This window comes from Garra rufa, chromosome 2 (assembly GCF_049309525.1).
Source record: "Garra rufa chromosome 2, GarRuf1.0, whole genome shotgun sequence".
In the NCBI taxonomy this organism is placed as follows: domain Eukaryota; kingdom Metazoa; phylum Chordata; class Actinopteri; order Cypriniformes; family Cyprinidae; genus Garra; species Garra rufa.
In genome coordinates, this window is record NC_133362.1 from 26,182,370 (window position 1) to 26,210,328 (window position 27,959).

At 34.2% G+C, this 27,959-nt stretch overlaps 1 protein-coding gene across 1 annotated transcript; it reads left to right on the top strand.

Annotated features, from left to right (window-relative positions):
- Positions 1–26,789, top strand: rgs17 (regulator of G protein signaling 17). Its single transcript, XM_073833974.1, has 6 exons — positions 1–135; positions 3,335–3,563; positions 12,016–12,146; positions 16,806–16,880; positions 17,161–17,392; positions 20,102–26,789. The coding sequence occupies exons 2-6, from the start codon at positions 3,561–3,563 to the stop codon at positions 20,285–20,287; spliced, it is 627 nt and encodes a 208-aa protein (XP_073690075.1). The 5' UTR covers positions 1–135; positions 3,335–3,560; the 3' UTR covers positions 20,288–26,789.
- The last annotated feature ends 1,170 nt before the right edge of the window (positions 26,790–27,959 follow it).

Below are 27,959 nucleotides of genomic sequence, written 5' to 3' on the forward strand. Positions count from 1 at the left end.
TTGGGCGGATGGACGGAAAACACCGCTGATGGAGATAAAACGGCAGCATGCAATCTCAACGCGTGATACCCCCGATATCCGCATAAACACGTGTAACGACACCCTTTTAGAAGACTGACATCTAGAACAAAAGGGGTAAGGCGACATACGCTCTTTAACGGTCTCGGAGGTCCCGCTAGCTCGCCAGCTAACGCGCTAGCCGTTGCTTCCTTGCGCTTAGAAAATCAAAGAGCGGCTGCGAAAATAGAATAAAGTGGCAGTTACATTTCGCCTGTGTGAAATAACGCGGCTTTAGGGAACAGTTTGCCCATTACTTTCAATTGCACCGCGCTGTCTTGTGATAGAAATGATTTGGGCTTTACCTGCGATGACTTTAGTAAAGATGCTGGCTGTGTCGCAAAAGCCAGCGAGCTACCTACCTAGACAGCATTTTTGGACATTATTCGAGGGGTTGAGACGTTCCATCAGCGTATATTTCGCTCGCCGGCGTTTGTAGACTTCATAGTGGCGTTTAAACTACCGGTAATGTCCCAACAATGCCTAAACATGCTGTCTAGGTAGAATCCTCACTAGGTTTTTGACACACAGCCGCTTTGATTTCACAGACAGCCACTGCAACCGGGAATGAAGGCGAATAACGGGATGACAGCCGTCTATATCTGTATTACACGGAACGTTGTGTTACACCGTTATATTTAAGAAGTTATACTATGGCTTTTCGTCCAAATGTAACGATAGCTTTTATATGCATCTCTTTGTCAGACGACCATTTTCTCACGATTGACCTTACATTAAATATATATAAGTTTTTTTGAGTTTGTGTTTTATTTCTCGGATTTTTCCTGCATTCAGTTATTGATGACCGCCTTCGTGAAATTAAGAGAGTTTCCTTCCGGAGGAGGGCTGATTGCTCGACCATTCATCATCATACTAGTTGTGAAGTTCCTCCCATTCACTTGTGCTTCTGGTTTTACAATGCAGCTGGTTGTGTGAAACAATCTGTTACATGTGGGGAACATTTTGTGTGTCAAATAAGATGATTGTCAGTATTGAATTCATTCATTAAAACCAAGCAGTAATAACCCTCTCCACACAAATGAAATGCACATTTGTATATGTGACCCTGGACCACAAAACCTTAAACCTCTTAAAACCTCTTAAGTAGTATGGGTATATTTGTAGCAATAGCCAAAAAGACATTGAATGGGTCAAAATGACAGATTTTTCTTTTATGCCAAAGATCATTAGGATGTTAAGTAAAAGTGTTTCATGAAGGTATTTTGTAAATTTCCTACAATAAATACATCAATACATATTTTTGATTAGTAATATGCATTGCTAAGTTGATGCACCTTCTGATTTCAGATTTTCAAATAGATACAACTCAGCCAAATATTGTCCTATCCTTACAAACCATACAAAACTTATTTATTCAGCTTTCAGATGATCTATAAATCTCAGTTTCAAAGAATTGACCCATATGACTGGTTTTGTGACCCAGGGTCACTCATATATATTTACATTTTTGTTTCACTATTGAACACTTAAATACACCGAAAACGAAAGACAGCAAATTTTTATTTACTCTAGTATACTTTCTATTAGTATACTGATATGCTTGGGTTTTTCACATTTTGCTGTGGAAGATAATGCAAGATTAAGGCAGCATTAATTTGCCTTGTAGAACTACTGACTTCTTTTCACTTGTCGATAAAGCTGGATTAAAACATAATCAAAATGTAATGTTTTTCCTTGTCATCAGTTTGAAAGGTTAAGTTTAAGGGTTATTAAGATTAGAATAGTGTTAGCAGTGTCAGACAGTAAAAGAGGACATGTAATCTGCATTTTGAAAGTACTTGTACAGCACTTTTTAAAATGCACTTTATTAAGTTAGTCATTTTTTGTTTTTATGAATTTTATAGGGACAATAGTATTGCATAATGCAGTGTTTGCTTTCCAAACTTTAAAATTCTCCACTAAAGACTCAAATTATTGTGATTACAAGATTGATGTTAATGAAAGAAAGTTGCAAAAATCATTTCAAACTGTTTAAATGATTGGAGAAGCCCTGCATGTGTCTAGTTATGTCTAGACATGATTAACATTATGTGTAGGCCTGTCAATAAAAATAATTGTTGTGCGATAAATTGCCCCAGAAATAATTGTGATAAGTGTTATTGTCGTTTTAGTTTTTTCATAGATCATAAAAATTAAGTATCAAAATAGTAGATACCTTAAAAAAATGGTAAATAAACATTTTTTAACAAAAAGTGCAAAGTAACAAGTAGAAAAAAGAAGAATGCAGTGCACAAAGAACATGTATGGAGATTTTTCCATCTACAGATTTTTCCCTGACCTTCTTTTCTCTGTAAATTAAGGGTGCACACTATTGCTGAAAAAGGCACAGGCCAGGCCATATCTGCAGATGAAACTTTCTTTGTAGAAGCATTTTTTAAATTTCACCTAGCACCTCATTTTGACTGCACCACATGTATGTGACCCTGGACCACAAAACCAGTCATAAGGGTCAATTTTTTGAAATTGAAATTTATACACCACCTTGTTAGGTGAGAGCAATATTTGGCCAAGATACAACTATTTGAAAATCTGGAATCTGAGGATGCAAAAAAAATCAAAATATTGAGAAAATCGCCTTTAAAGTTGTCCAAATGAAGTTCTTAGCAGTGCATATTACTAATCAAAGTTTTGATGTCTTTACGTTAGGGAGTTTACAAAATATCTTCATGGAACATGATCTTTACTTAATATTGTAATGATTTTTGGCATAACAAAAAAATCTATAATTTTGGTCCATACAATGTATTGTTGGCTATTGTTACAAATATACCCGAGCTACTTAAGACTGGTTTTGTGGTCCACGGTCACGTAAGAGAAGCTGCAAAAGACATGGTAACATATTATATAAATATAACAGGCAATATATCGTGCGATAAATTGATATATTGATTATTACGTCAATATATGCATGAGTTGTTCACAATAAGATCATCAACATTTTTTTCATGCTGCCTTCAGGTTCTATTTAGGTTCTAAGTGTACTTCCTTTTTCCTCCATTTATTCAAATATCATATTATTATTCTTGTGGCAAACACTAATTAAGTAAGAATTAGATTATAAGAAGTCCAGAAGTAATCAGATTAGACTTTGAGTGCAATCTAAAAGATTTACAAATTTGAGTAATGTAATTTGTAATCAGTTTCAGAACTGAGAACTGACATTAATCTGGATTGAGGTAAACTTAGTTTATTCACACTTATAAGTATTTATAGCCCTAGTTCTGATGTTTTCTTTCTGGTTTGATCTATTTCCCAGATGTCTTATCCTGGACCATTTAGCCCTTGACTCAAGGAACGGGTGTGCCTGCAAATACCAGGTGTTTGAAAGCTACCTCCACCCACCTCCCGCGTTCTCCATCAGGCATGATAAGAGAAGATACAAGAGGCCACGTTTTGTTTTCCAGCACTCTGCCTGTCTCAACGTTTGACATTACAGTCATGATTTTCTTACCTGGTCTTCGGATGGATCGCTGCTAATTTGCATGGTAAGTTAGGGGTATGGAAAGGGATGTGGAAAATCACAAGACGTGTTTGCTGAGCGGTGATGTGATGCAGCACAAGGTGAGAAATGTGGGCGAAATGGGCCCCTGTGTGATTATCACATGTATCGGAACTGCCGTGTGACATGTTTCTCGAGCTAGGCTTTGTGGGTAATGGCTCTAGGAGGCTTCTGTTGTGCAGCCAGCCATGGCCTATACTATGCATCACTTGCTGCTCTGGAATGCGTATGGGGAAGTGCACAAGGGCGCACGAGACTTCCAGTGGGAGAATGGGGTTAGAGGCGGGACGAGTGCTCCATCTGAGCATGCTCACATGCCGAGGCATTTTCACACTTTCAAATGTAATTCACGCGTGCAGACTGTATTTTAAGCTGGGAAGTGAGCAATGAGCAACTCAAATGTTTGTTGTTAGTAGGGCTGCCACTAACGACTTTTTATATTGAATAATCTATCAACTAATTTATCGATTAATCGATTAATCTAAACTACTAAATTTCCACCCACAAAAAAAATCGTAAAAAATTGTATCTTCAGTAAAATCAACTAATTGTAGATGTGTTCGATTATTAAATTTTAATCAAACCATTAAAATGGAATCCAGAAAAGTAATGGAAAAGAATTTGGTAAAAAATAAAACGGTAAAACTCAATTAATAAGACAGGCTTTTTGATTTAAAAGAAATAATAATTTAAACATTAAAACAGGGTATAAAAAATTTAAAATGGATTTCATAGGGCCCTATAATTATAATTAGGCTTTTGTTTTGTTCTGAATCGCGACAGCCCTAGTTGTTAGAAATATGCACAATTAAAGAACCTCTTATGTTATTTTGAATTTTAAAAATAGGTTCAAGCATTTGTAATGCATTCAGCAGTCATTACTGCAAGAGATTTTTTCATTGAAGATGTGCAGTGTGTGTTAAAAATTGAACTTTTAGGTAGATAGCTCACTATCTGTAACAGAAACACACACACCGAAGGCTGAAGAATTATTATGTCCCAGACAGATTCTCTTTGCCAGTTGTTTCAGTCTTCTCTTCTCTGGAAGGATCTTTTATTAACATAAATTATTTCATGGCTCTCTGAAACACTGATTCTGATTGGTCAGTTGTGTGCGTTGTGCAGGGTAATAATGTATCAATGACTATATAGCTGATAAAATTTAATCAAAGGGAACATTTTCCCAAAAATAAAAATCCTGCCATCATTTACTACCATCATGTTGTTCCCAACCTATAACCTTTATTCTGTTGAACACAGACGAAGATATTTTGAAGAATATTGAGTTTTGGACAAAACCACTGAGACATTTCTTGAGATATCTTCTTTTATTTTACAAAGAAGAAAGCAAATCATACAGCTTTGAAATATCATGAGAAAATTATCACAATTTTTTGGGTGAACTATCCCTTCAAACTTAAAATATCCCACCAAAAATGAAAATTCTGTAATTAATTACTTATTCTCATGTTGTTTCAAACCCGTAAGACCTGTCATGAATGCGCATCGAAAACTGACACCGAAAAGAAGAAATTGTTAAATAAAGTTGTTATTTTGTGTTCTTTGCGCACAAAAAGTATTCTTGTAGCTTCTTAAAATTTAGGTTGAACCACTGATATCACATGAACTATTTTATCAATGAACCGGTATTTTTCCACACGCACTCTGTCTAAAGGGAGCACATCTTAACAAGATCACATTATCTGCTGAGCAGTAAATCCTCCAGCATGATATGTCAGCCATCTCTTCTTACTCTTGTCTTGACCCATGATCAGTAAATCTGATTCCTGCAGCTTGTGTTGGATGCATGGTGGCCAAATAACAATTTTTTTTTTTGCATGGATTTGGGCTGATTTTAAACTGTTGTGAAGGGTTGATTTTCTCATGTGGGTTAAATATTTGAAATATTGTATAAATTACATTTATCTGAAATGCTTGTATTGAAACATTTTGCATTCTACCTGTGATAAAACTGTGCAAGGTGTTAAGGTTTGCAATGGTCACTGGTAGAAAGCCTTTTAGCTGTGTTTATGATCAGTCTGCACAAGGGTGACTGTAAAATATACATTTTAGCTGTGAAAATGAAATATTTTAAGTTTTGATATGGGATATGGTCTTTGCGCTACTTCAAAATAATTTTATGTTCAACAAAAGAAAGAAACTCTTTTAGGTTTAAACAACTTGAGAGTGAGTAAATAATGACACAGTTTTCATTTTTGGTTAAAGTATTCCTTTAATGTTAAAAAAACAAAACACAAAGAGAAAAATAACTCTTAGCTTTTGACGGTAGAACTTTAATACAGTTGCTAAAGTTCAGCAGTAATAAAATAACCTGAAATTTTCAACAACTTTTTACATCATATCTTTTGCACCCAACAGTATCGAGAAGTACTGGTATCAATAAGCAGTACCAGTATCGGTATCAGTATCGATAAAATGTAAACGATACCCATCCCTAGTTCCTACTACCTTTTTGGGCCTTGAACGTGTCAGTTGCATTGCTGTCTATGCAGGGTCAGAAAGCTATGGAAGCCTGTTTCTGCCACTGAATAAAAAATCCAAAATGCGACTTTTTATCTCATGATTGTGAGTTTACATCTCAGAATTGTGTGATACAAACTCGCAATTTGGATTTTTTTCACATAATTGTGAGATATAAACTCGTAATTAAAAAAGGAAAGGAAAATAAAGGACGTGACTTGTGGCCAAGTACGGTGACCCATACTCAGAATTTGTGCTCTGCATTTAACCCATCCAAGTGCATATACACAGTAGCAAACACACACACACACACACACACACACACACACACACACACACACACACACACACACACACACACACACACCGTGAACACACACCCGAAGCAGTGGGGAACCATATTGCTATTGCTGCGGGGCTCGGGGAGCAGTTGGGGTTTGGGTGCCTTGCTCAAGGGACTCACCTCAGTCGTGGTATTGAGGGTGGAGAGAGCGCTGTACATTCACTCCCCCCACCTACACTAACTGAAAATTGTGAGTTTATAACACTCAATTGCAAGTTATTAAGTCAGAATTTTGAGATATAAAACTCGCAATTATAAGATATATATGTTTTTTTTTCCTCAACATTCTGACTTTTTTTTTCTCAGAATTGTGAGATACAGTATATACATAAATCTGGGAGAAAAAAAAGTCTGAATTACAAGATACAAACTCGCAATTTCAAGGAAAAAACGTAGAATTTTCGAGATACAAACTCAGAATTGTGAGAAAAAAGTCAGAAATGCAAGTTTATATTTTGCAATTCTGACTTTAAGACTTTAAGACTTGCGATTTTAAGTTTAAATCAGAGAATTATAGGGAAAAAAGTCAGAATTATGACTTTATATCTCGCAGTTCTGACTTTATTTCTGAGTACCGGTATTGTGACTTTATTTCTTAGGATAGCAAGTTTATTTCTCAGGATTGCAAATTTTTGTCTTACAATTCTGACTTTATAACATGCAATTTTAAGTTTATATCTCACAATTCTGAGAAGAAAAGTCAGAACGGTAAGAAAAAAAGTCAGAATTGCAAGATACAATTTCACAATTACAAGGAAAAAAGTCTGAATTGTGAGATATAGAGTTCTGACTTTTTTTCTCACCATTTGTCTTTTTTTATTCTCAGAATTACGAGATACAAACTAACAACTGCGAGAAAAAAGTCAGAATTGCAAGTTTATATCTTACAATTCTGACTTTATTTCTGAGTATTGCAACTTTACTTCTCAGAATAGCAAGTTCATTTCTTAGGATTGTGAGTTTGTATCTTACAATTCTGACTTTATAACACGTAATTGTAAGTTTAAATTCTAGGAAAAAAAAGTATCATGTAATTCTAAGAAAAAAAATCTAAAATATCTTAATTTGTGTTCTTAAGATAAACAAAGGTTTTACAGCTTTGGAACGACATGAGGGTGAGTAATTAATGACAGAATTTTCATTTTGTGGGTGAACTATTTCTTTAAAGCAATGGAGATGCATACAAATACAATGACAATGAACAGTTTTGACAGAATATTTACATGAAATTCACTAAAAATGTCTGAAAACAGAACGTGTGAATTATCTGTGACAAAACTCATGTAACTAACAAAAGGAAGAGCTAATGCGCCTGTTAATTAGCAAGGGGGGCATAGTTATTGGCTGATTTATTAGCTGTTAATCTCCAAATATTTTCATATACATTGGTCTGTTGCTAGTTTATAGACCTCTGACTTTTTTTTTTAGCTTAACATGCTATAAAATGATATATGACTTACTGTGAAATCAGACTGGCTCTGGCTGTATAATTGTTTTTTCCTCAATACAACTTCTTGTTTTACATATTGTGCGGAGTTGTTGGTTAATGCTCTAGATGTGAACAAAGGCACTCCTCAGTGTGTTTTGCATCAGGATGTATGTTTTCCATTGCCTGGCACTGAATAACTGCTGGTAGTTTTGCTTTGCATATTTGGTTTATGTGGCTCCATTAGGATAAACTCTCAAAGAGTGTTCACATTACATTCCAGACAAACTGAGCTTTCATCAGCAGGTAGCAGGTCTGTTTATCACAACACATTTTTAAGTGTAACGATGAATGCAGAGGTAAGGTTTCTGTTTCAAAGTCTTTGTTTGACTATAATTTACCTAAATGTTCAGAGTGTTCATATTTTGGCATGTGTAATATCAGTAATGTTGACAGTACGCTACTATTGCCGTAGAACAAGCACTATACTAATACTAAATAGAAATTGTAACAAAATGTTTACTTTCATTTGCAGTGAGCTTTTAAGAGAGCAAATGATGTGTAGCATATTTAATGCCGTTTTCTTACATAAAAATTGGTTGTTGTGAGGTATTTTTCCTTTATCACAGCAATGCATTTCAATCAGCAGTGAATCTTTAAATTATGCACCACACGTTGCGACAAAAAGCCAGCCAACCAAATGCCCTGTGGTTATGTGGTTATGGGATATTTACCAATACCATACTGGGAAATGATAATTTGATACCGTCCCAGACCTCCAGCTTGTCTGTTTAGTGCCCAGACTGTTTGTCCCTAAATATTTGGATCAGATGTCTAGGTGATGTGATATGGTGTTTGTGCTGCCAAAAGATCAGTTTCCAGAAAGCTTTGTGCTAAAATGAACAAATTTGTTGAGGTCATGGCGTGAGACATCATGTTTACCAGGGTTTCCCAAAGTGTGTTATCACATCATTTATTTGCAGTTGACGCAAACAACTTGTAGAGCTTAAAGCGAAAAGTTGAATAGAGTAATGAGGCAAGTCTCATAAAGCCCCTGAAGTGGTGCAGGGGTTAAACGGATAGTTAACTATGAAATGAAACATCTGCCATCATTTACTCAACTTTATAGCTTTAGAAACCATTTTCACTTAAACTTTGTCTGTTCTTCAGACAAACTTATCAAATGGCTTCAAGAAGGCTTGGTACACAGCAGGCTCGGAAATTAGCAAAAGCTTGTGGTAAAAATGCGACCAAAATGGACAAAAATGCTCAATAATTTTAAGACAAAGGGGCACAAAATGCTCAGTAATTTTAAAACAAAGGGGCAAAAAATGGCCAAATAAAAAAAATGTGTTACGTATGTATTACGTATGTTGCGATTAAAATGAAATGTGAAATGTCCGGAATTACTTTCAGATTTGATTACACTGCATCAGATTGCTTTTATGCACCGATTTGTGCAGGGTTGAGCCTTACAACCAATCAAACGCACTTCTGATTAATTTAAGAATGCATTGGCCAATCAGAGGCATTTAGTTTAGTCAGTGCTAAAAATGATTGTTATTGAGTGAGCTTGCATGCTTGCAAATTTCTCTCATCATAAACAACACAGTGCAGATACGATGTAAATAAAAGATTCATTTTGTAGATTCAGTAATTATAACAGGAGTTTTAGCATAACTTGTGCTAGACTAGGCAAACCTCATGGATTGACATGTTTGTCTAAGAATGTGACGTGCCCAAAATGAAACAAAAACATTTATATTCTATGTTGATATAAAAAATCATTATTACATTATAAAGAGCAATCTGTTGTTATTGACAACAGTTTATAATATTGATTAAAGTAATTTGACATTAAAGACTATGGTTTTTATAATAATAAGGTGATTATAAAAATGTAAAAAATGCCAAATATTGCCCCTTAATGGAAAAGTTCATTTCTGAGTCTATAGATTTTTTTCACGATACAAATAATTGCAAAGCAGCATATATAGGGTATATAATGTGCAAGCAGTGTTATTTTAGTATTATTTGCTTACTATTATATTTACAATTATAGTGTTCATTAATTCTTTAAATTATCTTTTTTTCCCTTTAATTTAGGTTTTACTTTGAGTTTTAGTGTTTTTTATCTTTTTGTAATTATTATTATTATTAACTGTAATTAAATATTCCATTTATATTACTTAAAAAATAATAATATTTCAAGTTTTTATATAAATAAAATTTCATTTTTAGCTTTATTCATTATTCATTTTGACATTCTTCAGTCTGCAGCCAGTTTTTGTGTTCAGGCAACACACACAAAAAGATATTTTAAAGAATGTTAGTTCTTATGTGTATTATTATTATTATTATATATTTATTATATGTGACCCTGGACCACAAAACCTTAAGTATATTTGTAGCAATAGCCAAAAATACATTGTATTGGTAAAAATGATGATTTTTTCTTTTATGCCAAAAATCATTAGGATATTAAGTAAAGATCATGTTCCATGAAGATATTTTGAAAAAATGCCCTACCGTAAATATAGCAAGACTTAATTTTTGATTAGTAATATGCATTGCTAAGAACTTTATTTGGACTTAACTTAATAGGCAATTTCCCCAATATTTAGATTTTTGTGTACCCTCAGATTCCAGATTTTCAAATAATTGTATCTCAGGCAAATATTGTCCTGTTGTCCAAACAAACCATACGTCAATTATTAGCCTATCTATCTATCTATCTATCTATCTATCTATCTATCTATCTATCTATCTATCTATCTATCTATCTATCTATCTATCTATCTATCTATCTATCTATCTGTCTGTCTGTCTGTCTGTCTGTCTGTCTGTCTGTCTGTCTGTCTGTCTGTCTGTCTGTCTGTCTGTCTGTCTGTCTGTCTGTCTGTCTGTCTGTCTGTCTATAATATTTAAATTTAGCAGTAACTAACACAAATCATTGTTAATAGTTTTACTATACTTTTTATTTGATTTTTTTTAAATCAGTTATATGCGTGATCAAAATCACACGTGACAAAAATCTTCTAAAATAATATCTTTTGAATTACTATGCTCATGTGTATGAAAGTAAGATGCTTCCATAGTACAGAGACCATATGGCCACTATTAATAAAACTGTCAAACAGAATAATCACCCATGTGTTTCAAAGACATGTTAATGGTATGGTGATAGATCATGGTTAGAGTGGAGCAGAGCTCACAGTAACAACACTTGCTTATTTTCTCTCCTGATAGAGTGCTTCTTGGAAACACATGCAATGCAGTTAAAATGTTTGTGGTTAAGATCTGTGCTCTGATGTTGCTTTTAACAAGCCAGTAATATTGGGAACCAAACATGGAAGAATTTATTGAAAACCATTATGTTTCACGTCTGCTCTCTGGTTGCCTGTGCAGGTAATAATGTCGATTTACACAGAGATTTAGCCGTATACTGTGCCAAGCCTCCAATGTTAAGACTTAATGAAATGTGGCTTTTAATATTTATGTACGAGGAAGCTCCTAAATGTTGACAAAATCAGTTTAAATTTTCTTCTTACAGTGAAACAGACCTAAGTACTAATGAAAAGGGTTTTCCTTGACCTTTTTTTTTATTTATCTAGAAGAGAAACAGGAAGCATCAGCTATTGCATTTTTTACAAACATTTACTTCCTAAAAGGAAAGCGGTTGCATTTGCTCATGTGTTAGAACATGTGAGATCCCACACTACTGCTGCCTGTGTGTGTGTTCAGGGGTGGAGGAGTGAACGCTTCAGCCACACCAGCATCTCTCTCTCACCCTCCTACAGCTCAAACTAATTTAGCATCTTGCCAGAGGAATGAATGTGTAGTCTGAAGAGGGAATTTCTTTACTTTCTGTCTGTCTATCTGCTTCTCACTCTCTTGTTTCAGTCTCTGCAGACTCCCTCTCGTGTGCATTTTTGTAGATTTCAGCTGAATAAGCATCCGACAGTAGAGTAGGAAGCAGTCCAGCACGCTCATTTACTGAGCATCCTTATGATCGCCTTCCATTGGTGAAGCTACCATAAATCTCTCCCTTGGAATCTGCAAATAATTAATCATCTCTTTCGGTCTTAATTTAGATTTAGAAATATCTGTAGTTAACAAGATACTTGAGTTAACACAGTTTCCAAGGCCCCCACTGCTTTGTTTCTAATCAGATGTGTCTGTCCGCAGCCTCAGAGTGTGAGTGGAGTTGAAATGAGGAAAAGGCAGCAGGGACGCATTGAAGGACCCCCACAGGCGCCTGGTCACCCGAGGCCCAACACCTGCTGTCTGTGCTGGTGTGGATGCTGCAAATGCCTCTGGTACACCCCATCCTTTATTATGTTCTGCTGTAAAGATGTACTTGCATGGTAGCTGTTTGTTTAACAATGAGTTTTACATTAACCAGCACACAGTGCTTTACGTATTTTAGCAGTATTACCTGCATTACCTGTTTTTTTATATATGTTTTTTAATTAATTTGATCAAAAATACAGTAACAACATAAATGTTGTGAAATATTTTTACAGTTGAAATTTTTACTTTTTACTGAATTTTCAGTAGCCATTACTTCCTTCAGAAATGATTATTCTAATATGATGATTTGCTGCTCAAGAAACATTTATTATTATTATCAGTGTAAAAACAGTTTTTTCAGAATTCTATTACATTTGTTTGAAACTTTGTATTTTAAATAGAAGTCTTGTATAACATTAAAAGTCCTGCTGTCACTTTTGATCAATTGAACGCATCCTTGCTGAATAAAAGTATTAAAGGGATAGTTTACCCAAAAACGAAATTGCCCTATGATTTAGTCACTCTCAAGCCATTCTAGGTGTATATGACTTTCTGCTTTCAGACGAATACAATAGGAGTTATATTAAAAAAAATTGTTCTGGCTCTTTCAGTCTTTACTATGGCAGTGAATGTGTTGGGATTTTGAAGTCCAATAAAGTTTATTCATCCATCATAAAAGTGCTCCACATAGCTCCGGGGGGTTAATAAGGGCTTACTGAAGCAAAGTGATGCGTTTGTGCAAGAAAAATACCCATATTTAACTGTAACTGTAAGACTGTGTAAGTTTCTGATAACTGTCTTTTAGTGTAAGCTAGTCTTGCAAGAACAAAGTTTTGTTTACAGCAAAGGAAAACCAGTTTCCTCTTGACTCATATTGAAATCCTCTGACATTTTTCTTTACAAATCCTCATTTTGTTCTTCTAATTTGTGACTGTGTTTTGTTTTGCTCTCTCCACTACGCTTCTGCATTTGTCACTTCTCTTACTCCTACATTATCCACTGGAACGCCACTCTTGAGTGTGTGTACGACAGTTAGCGGAAGCTAGAGATCACAGTTTATGAAGTTTTAAATATTATTACAAATGCATCGATTCACTTCAGAAGGCCTTTATTAAACCCTGGAGCAGTGTTGTTTTTGACAACCATCTTAGATTTAGTCTTAGTCTTAGTCTTTTGGACTAAAATGCTTCTTAGTTTTAGTCAAATTTTAGTCACTTCTATATGTGATAGTTTTAGTCCAATTTTAGTCGACAAAAAGTCCAAAAGGTTTTAGTCTAGTTTTAGTCGACGAAAAGTCAAAAAGGTTTTAGTCTAGTTTTAGTCAAAAAAAGGGGAAAAAGTAGTCTTTTAACAAATTAATGTAGGTCAGTAAGTATTTTGCTGTTGGGTAGTGTCACTTATAAGTTCTGAAAATAGCAGATCTATAGTTCAACACAATGTGAGCTTCCGGATCGACTATTTTCACCAATAATTACAATAATGAAGGAATGTTTTAGAACATAAAAGACAAACAAGGATGGAATGCTAAAACGGCTTGCCATAGCGTCAGATACTTTTTAAGTTTTAACTGGCATGCACAATAAGCAGAAATGTCATGCATTTAAAATGTCTGACGGACCACCCACTAACATTTTCGACTATTCTCGTCTCGTCAACGAAAACTCACACACATCTCGTCATGTTTTAGTCATCAACGAGCCATTTTTATCTCGTCATCGTCTCGTTATCGTCATGAAAAAAAGTGGCGTCAACGAAATGATTTCGTCATCGTCATCGTTGACGAAAACAACACTGCCCTGGAGGCGTGTAGAGTACTTTTTGTGATGGATGGATGCACTTTTATTTGCTTCAAAATCTGAACACCCATTCACTGCCATTATAAAGCTTGGAAGAGCCAGGACATTTTCTTTTTATTTAACTCTGATTCTATTTGTCTGAAAGAAGAAAGTCATATACACCGACAAAGGCTAAACGGTGAGTAAATCATGAGGTAATTTTCATTTTTGGGTTAAATATCCCTTTAATTAGGGTTTTTTAAATCGTACTGACCCTAAACTTTTGAACTATAGTGTTTAGCAAAATTTTTGCGGGCTCAGTCCTACTTTAGTTTGAACAGGTGTTGCCATTTTACTTTCCATGCTTTTAGTCTTTTATAGCATGAGTTTTAACTCGCAAAATCTAGTTTTCTCATTAGATTTGATCAATTCTGTGGTGTTAGTCTCGCTGTGAAACATTCTATCCTGTTTGCTGAAATGACAGAAATATTGTTAAATATAGTTTCAGGTTGACACTTTAATATGTGTCCCTGGACCACAAAACCAGTTTTAGGTTGTACGGGTATATTTGTAGCAATAGGCAAAAAAACATTGTATTGGAAAAATTATCGATTTTTCTTTTATGCCAAAAATCATTAGGATATTAAATAAAGATTATGTTCCATGAAGATATTTTGTAAATTTCCCACCGTAAATATATCAAAACTTAATTTTTGATTAGTAATATGCATTGCTAAGAACTTCATTTGGACAACTTTAAAGGAGATTTTCTTAATATTTAGGTTTTTTTGCACCTTCAGATTATTTTATATTTATATATTACAGTTATATTTCAGCCAAATATTGTCCTATCCTAACAAGCCATACATCAATGCAAAGCCTATTTATTCAGCTTTGTAAAAATCTATAAATCTCAATTTAAAAAAATTCCCTTATCCCTTATGGTTTTGTGGTCCAGGGTCACATATAAACTTTCAAACTTCCCTGAGCAATGGAGAATTTAGCTCTATATTTATATGCTCACGGGCAGCTTGTTAATTTTTAACATGCCTTTCCATTGTTTAAATTTTCAAGCTATAATTAATACAGTTTTATGAGTTTAAGCAAAACAAATTTTTGCATTATTATACGTTAGCACAGCCTTTTAAAATCTTCCCACAGGAATATTAAGAAAAGTATGTGGATAAGGGTTTGCAATAATGCAAACTAACGTTGTGCATTTATTTGATAATTATTGAGTGCACTATTAAACATGCTCATACATATTGGAGTAAAAACATTAACAGAATTATTAGTGTCACTAATACTAATGAGAAGAAAATAACCTCCCATTATTCACAGTTATTTTATTTTATTTGTATCTACAAACACACATTACTTGTCTGGGTTCTTTTATTAGAGATAAGTTTAGGCTGTTGTTACTCTTTCGCAAGAATAAGTGTTCCTTAAAGAGTTAAATTAGCTTGTAAAACGATGGAAAAAAAGCAGTTGGAGTTTGAGACTCGGCCATTGAACAAAGAAAGATTGGAAAGGCCATAGTACAACTTGCAGGGGGACTATAAATAACATGAATGAATACAAATATTGCATGAAATAAAGAAAACATTGAGGAGGCAGTACAAACCCTACTCTGTAACCTCGGGTTTCCACAGCCATCCCCCCACTACACGCTGCCATTATCTGCTCAGTAAACGGCTATTTCTGTCCCACATCACATGCAAAACAGCTGTGTAGTGCATGTTATATATTTAGAGTCTTGTCAGCTTGTCGAACCCCATGGCTAACAAACCCAATTATACTTGCTCCACAGAGACTCGAAATGTAAAACACAGTGGATGTTCACCTGTAATTTGTAGTTTAGTTTCAATAAATGCTCTTTTTGGACTACAAGAGGAATTTTAGTACTTTTAGTTTATGTTTAGACTTGTACTGTAAGTCAGTTTTTTCCAAACTAGGGGCCAGAAGGAAGCGAGAGAAACATTTGAGAGAGAAAAAATATTTTGACAGTTAGAAAAACATAGTGATTATTATTATTACAATTTGCAGTTAATTACAGTATAAATGGCGCTGGGTTTGTATTTTTTATACAATGCATATTTTATACTATTTATACTAAACTATTTTAGCTTACAAATTGCTAGTAAATTTTACAAATAATTACAAAGAAATGGCAAGTAGCACATTGAATTAAATGAGAAATTTTAAAGTAGAAAGAAGTTTTTTTTCTTTTTTCTTTTATTTACAACAGAATCATTTTTATTTAAAAATTGAAAAAGGTTTTAAATAATTAAAAAGTTAAATAACATTGGTTTATAAAGGTTATATGTGACCCTGGACTACAAAACCAGTCTTAAGTAGCACGGGTATATTTTCAGCAATAGCCATAAATGCACTGTAAAGGTCAAAATTATTGATTTTTTTTTTAATGCCAAAAATCATGAGGATATTAAGTAAAGATCAAGTTCCATGAAGATATTTTGTACATTTCCTACAGTAATTATATAAAAACTTAATTTTTGATTAGTAATATTCATTGCTAAGAACTTCATTTGGACAATTTTAAAGGCGATTTTCTCTTTAAGAACCCTCACATTCTAGATTTTCAAATAGTTGTATTTCGGCCAAATATTGCCCTAATCCCAGTAAACCAATGGAAAGCTTATTTGTTCAGCTTTCAGTTAAAAAATTGACCCTGGTTTTGTGGTCCAGAGTCACATATGTGTACAATGTGCATCTTTTATGTCAAAAAGATTTTTTTATGATATGACTCTTTAAACACCTGTAAAGTCAGCTGTTAGTCTCCAGGCTCTAGTTGTACCATAACTGTATAACCTTGCATGATGATCAACTCAACATGTTTCAAATGCCACAGAGACTTTGCTGTGTCTAACGCTTTTCTTCTCACCCTAGGAATGAAGACAGAAGGGAACGTTCAGAGAGGCAAACATGTACAAAGATGGATAGCATAGAAGCAACAGAGGAACAGTGAGTTGTTAGAAACTATTATTGTTCAGGGACAAGATGTTTTGGTGCTTTTGTTATATTTTTTATTTACTTGTGTTCATGCCCTCTCCAACATCTGGTTAAAATGAGCAACATTTCTCTAAAATGGAACTGCTGTCTAAGTGAAATCATTTAAAATCTAACTTCATTTCTAATCAAGTGTGTTTTAATAACATTTGCATACTTTTTATTTACTGCCAGCTGAAGTAGAGTTGTTTTATATGGGTAGTTCCTGCTTTTTTTCATTGTCTCCCATTTGAAGGCATCCCACACTGGATGAGGTGATTGCCTGGTCACGCAGCTTTGAGTTGATGATGCGCTCTCCAGAGGGGAGGGATGTTTTCCGGGAGTTCTTGCGGTCTGAGTACAGCGAAGAAAACCTGATGTTCTGGATCGCCTGTGAGGAACTAAAGAAAGAAACCAACCCATCAGCTATCGACGAAAAAGCCAGGATCATTTATGAAGACTACGTCTCCATTCTTTCGCCAAAAGAGGTTAGCAAACGGGGTACATACGAATAAACAGTGCTGTCTGTGACTGCAATACATTAAAAATTAAATATGATGATTATTTTTGCCACCTGACAATAACATTTTTTGATTTTGTTTATTTGTATTTATGGGTGTATGTGGGTGTTTTTTTTCCATATACGACTTGAAACTATAATATTTGTTTTGCTGAGCTCATCATTTAACAGTAACAGTGCTATTTTGTGCATCTTATTAATACTAAATAATTTTTGCTGTACAATATTTCACTCAAAGCTTAAAGATAAGGATTGTTAATTTATATCAAAATGGCCAAACCGCATAAATAATTGAAAGTATTTAAGATTTTTTTATATACAAAATCCCTAAATTATGGAATCCTGCTTCCATCACTAAATAGAAAATAAAAAAGGTTATTGCAACTTTATCTCACAATTCTGAATTCTGAGATATGAACTTGCAGTTGTGAGTTATAAAGTCATAATTGTGAGATATAAACACGATTGCGAAATTTGTTTTGCAAAAGTGAGTTTAAATCTTAAGATTATGACATTTTTTTCTCAAAATTGGGTGAAATAAACTCCCAATTGCAAGTTAAAAAGTCCAATTCTGAAGGGAAAAAGACTTCTCAGAATTGTGAGTTTATGGCTCACAATTCTGATTTAATAACTCAGAATTCTGAAAAAAAGTCACAATTGTGAGTTTATATCTGATCTATCTGACTTTATTTTAAGAATTACAAGTTTGTCTCGCAATTCTGACTTTTCGCAATGAGAATAAAAGTTTTAATTGCAAGAATCTCACAATTCACAAAGTCAGAATTACAAGTTTGTATTATGTAATTCTGAGTAAAAAGTTAAAATTGCAAGTTTATATCTTAGAATTCTGAGAAAAAAGTCAGAATTATAAGTTTATGTCTGATATATGACTTTATTTTTAAGAATTACAAGTTTGTCTCGCAATTCTGACTTTTCGTAATGAGAAAAAAGTTTAAATTGCGAGAATCTCACAATTCTGACATTATCCCCCGGTTTCACAGACAAGGCTTAAGCCTAGTCCTAGACTAAAATGTAAGTCTGAGCTGTTTCAACTGAAACAAAATTGCACTGATTGATCTTAAAATATATCAGTGCCTTTGTTTTGTCTCAAGATGCACACCTGTAATGTTTTTTCCAAGCATGTTTATAAAAATGACTTAAATGTCCTAATTGAACTATGGCCTAATCGTGGCTTAGTCTAAGCCCTGTCTGTGAAACCGGGCCTATAACTCACAATTCTGAGAAAAAAGTTAAAATTGCAAGTTTATCTCACAACTCTGACTTTATAACTTGCAATTGTGAGTTTAAATCTCACAATTCTGAGAAAAAATGCCAGAATTACGAGTTTGTATCATGCAATTCTGAGTAAAATGTAAAATTGCAGGTTTATATCTTATAATTCTAACTTTATAACTCGCAGTTGTGAGTTTATATCACAATCCTGAGAAAAAAAGTCAGATTTGCAAGTTTGTATCATGCAGTTCTGAGAAAAGAAAAATTAAAATTGCAAGTTTATCTCACTATTCTGACTTTATAACTCACAGTTGCGAGTTTATATCACAATTCTGAGAAAAAAAAATCAGAATTGCAAGTTTGTATCATGCAATTATGAGAAAAAAAGTTAAAATTGCAAGTTTATATCTCACAATTCTGATGATAACTTGCAATTGCGAGTTTATATCTCACAATTCTAAGAAAAAAGTCAGAATTCTAAGTTTGTATTATGTAATTCTGAGTAAAAAGTTAAAATTGCTAGTTTATATCTCAGAATGCTGAGAAAAAAGTCAGAATTACAAGTTTGTATCATGCAATTCTGAGTAAAATGTAAAATTGCAGGTTTATATCTTATAATTCTAACTTTATAACTCGCAGTTGTGAGTTTATATCACAATTCTGAGAAAAAAGTCAGATTTGCAAGTTTGTATCATGCAGTTCTGAGAAAAGAAAAATTAAAATTGCAAGTTTATCTCACTATTCTGACTTTATAACTCACAGTTGCGAGTTTATATCACAATTCTGAGAAAAAAAAATCAGAATTGCAAGTTTGTATCATGCAATTATGAGAAAAAAAGTTAAAATTGCAAGTTTATATCTCACAATTCTGATGATAACTTGCAATTGCGAGTTTATATCTCACAATTCTAAGAAAAAGGTCAGAATTCTAAGTTTGTATTATGTAATTCTGAGTAAAAAGTTAAAATTGCTAGTTTATATCTCCGAATTCTGAGAAAAAAGTCAGAATTACATGTTTGTATTATGTAATTCTGAGTAAAAAGTTATTATCTTACAATTCTGAGTAAAAAGTCAGAATTGCAAGTTTGTATCATGCAATTCTGAGTGCCAATGACCTTTTTATAAAGAGTGGGGGAGACAGGCTTCCATATTAAATAGATGTGAGTTGATTTTGTTTTAATAAAAAAAAACATATCGCTATTCATGGGTATATAAGGGTGTGTTTTCATATGTACAACATCAGTCTGTTAAAAAGCTTGTGTCTTGAAACATCACATCTGAGATTTTTGCAAGTTTTTCCACAAAAGTCTGAATTATAAAATTATAAATTTTTTCATACAATGCACAAAGTTGAAGATAATAGATGTTCTTAAAAAAAAAAATAATTTTATACACAAAAACGATCTATGATTTGACCTGTTGTGCATTTGTGGTCGTGCGGCAGGTCAGCTTGGATTCACGGGTGAGGGAAGGCATCAACCAAAGCCTGGCGGAACCCAGCGGTACGATGTATGAGGAGGCCCAGCTTCAGATCTACACCCTCATGCACAGAGACTCCTTCCCCCGATTTCTCAACTCATCTGTTTACAGGGATCTCCTTAACAGCAAGAGGGCCTGCTTAGACACCTAGGTTTCAGCAAGAACATTTGTGACAAAAAAAAAAAGCCCCAAGGTGCCACTTTCAAAAGGTGTGATGTTTCTTATTTCAAGAGTGAGTAGTTAAGCAATTCTGAGCATCCACTAGTGACCCTGAAGTTCAGTTCTGTTTAAGTGCCAATACGAGCTGCTCAGGCAACTGTGACACAGAAAAAAACGTGTAGGAAAACTGACAGATCCATACTTCCTACTTTTTCAGTCACCTGTTTTGTCTCTTTTGACTCCTCAAACCTCTCTCTTCCTGTTTACCTCACATGTTCTCTTTCTATCTGTGTTCTTTCTACCTGATCCTTTCCATCTTTTATGCCTCACGTATCTGAGGACAGCTGAATAATGTTATTACTATTATTTTTTTTTTTTTAAGAAAATCAAAAAACAAATGGATAAGCGGTAGATGTTAAGCTAGAAAACCTTTGCATGATACAAGGTTATGGAATTTACTCCAGTTTGACATTCAAGCCCCGGACTACAATGTTTTTTTTCCTGAATTGAAAAAAATGTTTTTTTAATGCTGTCATGGGGAGAGAACATTGTAAAGCTCTCGTAAGCGAAGGGAAAATTAGCTGTGCCAATTGTTTTGTAAAAGAGAAGCTGGGAAGCGTAATCGCCGTCTTGCCGTCCAAACTCTTTCTTTGCGTGCCGACAGTTCTTTAACTGGGAAACATAAGGGCTAGCTAGTGTTGTGATTGGGCAGCTAAATGAATCATGAACATTTCTTTCTCTCTGCAAAAATCACAATGCCTCGACACTGAGTAAGGGCACAAAAGCTGCTGATGCTGGTGACGACACAGTTTATTGTGTGAGTCCTCCTAGCCCCTCCCAGTCCGTTACTAACAGAGAGAAGCACAGGTACTGTATGTCATGGGCTGTAAGCTTCGCTGGATTGACCGAGAATTGCTTGAAAAAAAAATCACTCACCAACGTTCTGGAGGTTCTTAAAAGAGCTTCGAATTGTCTTACACATTAAAGAAATGTATTTTATTAAACAAAAGTGTAGTGAACACTATGCCTTGTTTTTGAGAGTTACACTAGGTCTATTTAAAATAACTGTGATCGCTGAGACCTGCTCGACGAGGCCGTGCGACGGAGTCAGATCCATCAGGGAAACTTCTTTTCTCTGCCTCCGAGTCCAAATGTTCGCTTTTGCGACTTGAAACGAGGAGCGGTCATTTTCGGTCATTCTCACAGCTCGGAAAACTGCAGGTTATCGAGAAACCGAAAACGAGTCGAGTTTTTATAATACTTTTTTCCAGCATGCGTTTCTTCTGTTGTGTCATGTACACATTGCAATACTCAACCCAGATACGATGTGAACCTCATCACGTCGAAGACGATACTTGTAAAAGAAATGATTTCCTTACTTTAGAGGTTTAGACGTGTGTGTCCCTCAAGAACGACAGCTTTTCAGCTCCGTGTTGTTGGATTCAAACTTGAATGTTGCTGTTCAATTTTCTAGACATTTATGTGCTATTGCAATCGCAGCAGCCAGTGCATGAGAACACGATATTTCAAATACTGCTGGTGTGTTAAACCACTCTCTCACCTTTTAGCGGAGTAATTCAAGAGTGAATTGCATTTAAACCGACATTTTTTGGTCACCACACCCAACCTCAAAGTGTCACTTTTCCCTGAACTCTTGTGCCAATGAATATACGTTTGTTAAGTAAATCATGATCAAGTATGTTGTTGTTGGGTTTTCTTACTGGTGCTCTGAGAGTTAAGTGCCATTCACTCTGCAGGTTTACCACATTAAAATGAAGACCTTTGTCACTTTACAGAGTGCATAGATATCCTACTTTGAAGTATTCGTGTGTGTTGAGCATCAGCCAATGTGAGTAGGTCCTTCATTTACACTATGTTGTTTTACAAACCGAATAGGTGTTACCTAGTAGTTTACTTACTCAAGCAGTGAACCATCAGGGGAAGCTTGGCTTTCCCACATTTCGAAAACAAATTGATTGAATTTTCTTGTTTGTTTCAAAAGAAAAAAAATCATGTCATTAAAGAAATGAGCAATAAATCTAAATTGTCTTGCTCTAAAAAAAAAAGAAGAAAAAAAAGAAAGATCCTGCATGACACATGGACTATCTTTGAGGGGGGAAATCAGAGGTTGACGAAATTGACAAACACTTGCTGTAAGTTTTATGATAAATGTCAATGAAAACGAATGTTTGTTTGAGTAATCTAGGAAGTCCACAATCATAGAGGTCAATGAAACTACTAGACAGAGAGCAGAATGATTATTTTAGATTTTTATGGGTCACTTTAAATATGGATAGATTTTTAAAAAACTCAGAATGGAAGATAATCATGATGTGTACATGAGTAGGGTACAACGGAGCTAAAGGCGCCCTGGGGTCAAAGGCGCCTTTGATATTATTTTCGTCTATACCACGAGATAGCAGAAAAACGTGCCCAAAACATTAGCTTTTCAAGATACACATGCAATTTTGTCTGATCAGGCAGAAGACAAAATTACTTAATCAAATATTTGATGTTTTTAAAAATGTTGTAGATTTAAGTAGCAATGAGAATCACTAAAGTTCTTGAATCTTGAGACAAAGGTCTTCTTAATGATTCATGTTTCAATGATTTCTGTTTAAGATAACTAAAGCAACAGTTTTTAAATAACAAAGGAATACGTAAAAGTATGGTATTTGGGGTAAAAGGCACCCCTGCTGTTGGGGCTAAAAGGCACAATAATTATAAAACATGGAAAATAATAGAAGGCTGACTTTTCTATTTGTTGACATGACATTGTTAGATTCAGATGGTAGATATCATATTTTATGTTGGGTGTCCATCTTAAATTACCATGTTTAGAATGAAAAAAAAAACATGATATTAATCATATCAGAATAAAATGTAATTTGTTATTACAACTGTTAAATTTATGTTAAATTACTATGGGATTGCCTTCAATGCTTTCGGAAAGTTTACATTTTAAAATAGTTTTGTTTATTTATCAAAATAAGCGGACAATAGTACAAATAGTACAAAGTGATTGTTTGAACAAGTATTAACTCAGACATTATTTAATAAAAAAAATATTATTTTAGCAAAAGTATTTGTACCACCTCATACTTTTATAAGATTTTTAAACAAAATCAACAACTTGTATGATTTATTTCCACACAAACTCTGTTGCTCTATAAATGTCCAGTACAAACGTATATATTTTTCTGCAATCATACACTTTGGGCATAGTGAAAAACACATTTTTTTTCTTAGGGTGGCCCTTTAGCCCCGTTGTACCCTAAATGATGAGCAATTATATTACTCAAAGGTATATTTAACATATAAGGTATAATAATTTAATAAAAACTATGAACATATCAGTTTGACTGACAAATTTGACATTTTCATCCATTATTTAGATTGCAATGGAAGCAATGTCACATTGCTCCCATGTACAGTGAACCATCACTTTGAGAGTAGTTATCTGTTTAATTTCAATGCCTCAACTTCATTTTTGCTGCTAATGTTTTATCCGATTTGGAGAGTTGAGGAGTTTTTCACTTGACAGCCGTCACGGTGATGGCTAACAGCTGTTGATAATGATTTTATCATCTTGGAAAAATAACCTTTCTTGCCAAAAGGCTCCTATTCTAAGCGAATGAAGTGGAGCCTGTGCTATGTGATTACAGGAGACAACGTCTCGTCTTCATTGGTTTTCCACTACCTCTCGTTACGCTTAGTTGGTTTTCCTCATCTAGTTGTTAATGTTAAATGTTTATTTTGATCTACTTGAAGCCTAATACTGTAAATGAGATGGGTTTACAAAGAAGAGTAGCATTTTCTTTTGTCTGTTGAATTCTTTTCAGCGTAATTCTGATATATACTCACAAAGAATTCAGGAAACGTACTATTTAAGGGCTAATCCCATATTGCCTATGCAAATATCTTAATTGTCATATTGGAATAATTAGTGGCTGAGGAATGTTTTCCTGAAATTGGGTGGAACACTGGTTTACATTTGCCCTTTTCTGATATTCCTTAGTCGCTCACATAATGTCATATATCTATAAAATCCTTCTTGACGAAAAAGCTACTCGATTACGATTGAAATAAATCTGTCTTGTGTCTACTGTGGGTTGACGGTTCACTATTGATGTAAAGTGCATATTGAATGTAAGGTACTGTGCATGCTCAAGTTTATTTGTTCAAGTGATGGAAAACTCTGGCCTCTGGAGCCGCACTGGGCAGGAGGGAAGTAATTGAATTATCTGTGGATGAAGCAAGTGTCTATTCTTGTTTTTAAGGGTGCTTCAGTCTTTTTTGCAAAGGTTGAAGGGCTACTTTGGGCACTTTAAATACGCTTTTCACGAACAAGAATATCTACCTCTTGGTTCTGTTCTCTCCATATGCTTAATATAGAAGAGCGAGCCTTGAAAAACAACGTAGCTTGCACACGGACTTGCTAGGGACTGAATTTTAGCTCAGCCTCGTTGATTAAACGTTTCATTGCTTTTTTCCCCTGCTTAAACAAAAGATTGACAGTTTGTGCCCAAGCTGAAGAAAACGCTCATTTATTCCAGTATATGTTACAGCATGTGCTTGCGTTATGTGATGCAATTACAGAAAACAAGTGTTAACGGCATTACTAGTGTGCTACACCCTTCGCAATTCATTGTGAGCACATGAAATATGCTCTTTACATTCATAAGACATCAATGCCATTGATTTGAAGGGTCATGTAGCGATGATCCTCAATTTCTATGAACATTGGAGGAAGGCTTCATGTATATCAGCTTTTTTCGTTCATTAAATCGTTGAATTGGAGAGATCAGGTGACATTTTTTATTAAAAATGTGTTGCCTGACTTCATTCCTCATAGTTCATCATTATTGTGTTTCTAAAGCCTCATCATGGATTCTGGGTAGCGGTTGTGTGTTTATATCAGTTCACAGTTACATTCCAGTTGTTTTCATGATAAAAAACTATGACTAACTCCACAAAGTAAATTCAGATTTTTTTTAATTTGCTCCAATAACAAACAACTTGCCAGTTACAATGGTCATATGTGACACTGGACCACAAAACTGAGATATGTACATCATATGAAAGGTCAATAAATAAGCTTTCTATTGATGTATGGTTTGTTAAGATAGGATAATATTTGGCCGAGATACATCTATTTAAAAATCTGGAATCTGAGGGTGCAAAAAAATCAAAATACTGAGAAAATCACTTTTAAAGTTGTCCAAATTAAGTTCTTAACAATGCATATTACTAATCAAAAATTACATTTTGATATATTTATAGTAGGAATTTTACAAAAAATCTTCATGGAACATGATTTTTACTTTATTTCCTAATGGTTTTTGGCATAAAAGAAAAATCAATAATTTTGACCCATACAATATATTTTTGGCTATTGCTACAAATATACCCCAGCGACTTAAGACTGGTTTTGTGGTCCAGGGTCACATATATTTACATTTAAATGAAAATGATCAACTGCTATAATTTCATACCATCTTTTACTGACTCTGGAGGCAAACTTTCATATCAGTTTATCACAGTCACCCTGAAGTGCCTTGAATGTTTAGGCCATGATCTATGATTTATATTTAATATCCCAAGGGAAGATGTTTGTCTTTTAAAGCCTGTGCTGTTCTCTCGATTGAATGCATGATGCACGCTCTAAGCACATTTGCACATGCAGAAGATCTTTGGAAATAAGTGTGAACTGATTTTAGCATTTAGCTGTTCAGCTTCTGCTCAAAACGGAAAAAAGGCATTTTTGTAACCATCATCGTGTTGATTACAAGTTGTGCTTATTATATGAGTGTTTGGTGCTTATTATCAGTCACATAATGATGAAATATCAAAGCTTTCGTCCCATTGTCAGTATTTTTTCTTACAGAATACAGCCCTGTTTTGTTTTTCCTCAGATCAGACACAGATCAGGCCTTTACTGAAGGCGTTCTTTAGAGATGTGCCATGATGCGAGTCCTATTTTAATAGAAACTATTTTAAAATCCAGTATTTAATCATAATTCTGTTGTTTTATAATACCAGAGGACAAACTATAATGCCTTTGTAAATTATAACAAGTTGTCGAAGAAAAAAAAAAGATCTTTTATATTTGGCATGCTTTTGCTATTTCGAAATAGTTTAGTTCACACAATACTGTACGAGTATCTATAGAAGTACCGCAAATTTGCAGACAATAACACTGAATCTCTTCGAAGAGTTTTAGAAATGGACATATGTTGAGAATATTATCAGTTATGATCGTATTTAAATAGAGTATTCTGTGCTGAACTCTCAAAACGTGGTGGAATGACTGACATTTGAACTTCTTAGTTTATTGTAAAGTGAACGGTTTCGTTCGAGAAAGGCAGTACTGGTTTATTAACAATTGAGCCCGGGCGGACGGGCGTCTTTCAGATCACATGTACTCCTGCATGAACACTATAAAAACAGAGAACAAATGTATTTGTAGACATCAAATAAAGTGACTTACAATATGGTGCTGCTTCTGTCTGTCTAACACATAACATACTGTATTAAATAGCTGAAGAGCTATTTATACTCACTTCGTAGTCTGTGCTAAGGTTTAAGAGAAAATCATTTCTGACATTGTAGCAATAGTTGTTTGGCAGTTTGGCATAGATCATAAGAATGACACGTCAAGTAATCGACTTTTTCAACCTCACGTTCATGAGAACTGTACTAAAGTCTTATCACGTTCTCCTCTGAGGATTCACTTGAGCTCTGATGGTTCCTTTTGGACAATCTCCACATCAGGCTCTTTGCTTTAATTCAGTTTTTCTGCTTTTAATTCTTTTTGTCTTTATTCCCCTGACAACAATATTATAAGCTCTAGAGTACATTAGTACTGGCATTCGCATATTTTCTGTAATGAATTATTTTAAACATTTTTAGATTTATGAAGGCAAACTGACTTTAAACTGACTCCAGACACAAATTCCTCAAAAAGTCTGGGGTATCATGTCTATTCTGTGAACTTTGCTATATAATAGAATGTTAGGAAACAGTAGACTAACACAAAATAAGTGGTCTTATAAAATAGCTGAAGAGTGTTATTATAAAAAATATATAATTTTCAAATCTAAGTTTAAAGACACTGACATGTTTTCATTGTAATGTTGATTCAGCTACACATTGCTACACAATATGTTTTGTTAAGTTTCTAAATGTGTGTTCAAAATGCCACTTATATTCATTTTCTAGCAAAATGAAGGTTCTATATGGGAATTGTTGCAAACTGCTGTCCCACAAACAAAAAACACATTTAAAAAGCATTTAATTATTCAAATTTTAGATGTTAGATGGTCCTTCTATTATCTGTTAAAACCCACAATAATATTTAGAATATCAGTAAGCTTAATGTATATAAAATCATAATTGATTGGGTACTTTCAATTAAGAGGTGGCCGTCCCGAACCCTAGCCTCTAAATTTCTTATAAAAATGATATTGAAATAATTTTTTCCATTTTATTTCATTGTTGTTTTAAAAAAATGTCTTCTTGACTTTTTTTTAAAAAGTGAAGTTCCAAAAAAAATTGATTTTATATTTTCTTTGTAAATCATGAAACGTCATTTTAAAAAAAGTCCCACATTTTTACGTCACTAGCGAAACAGTGTATGTTTTAGTCCAGTGGCTGTCCATTTT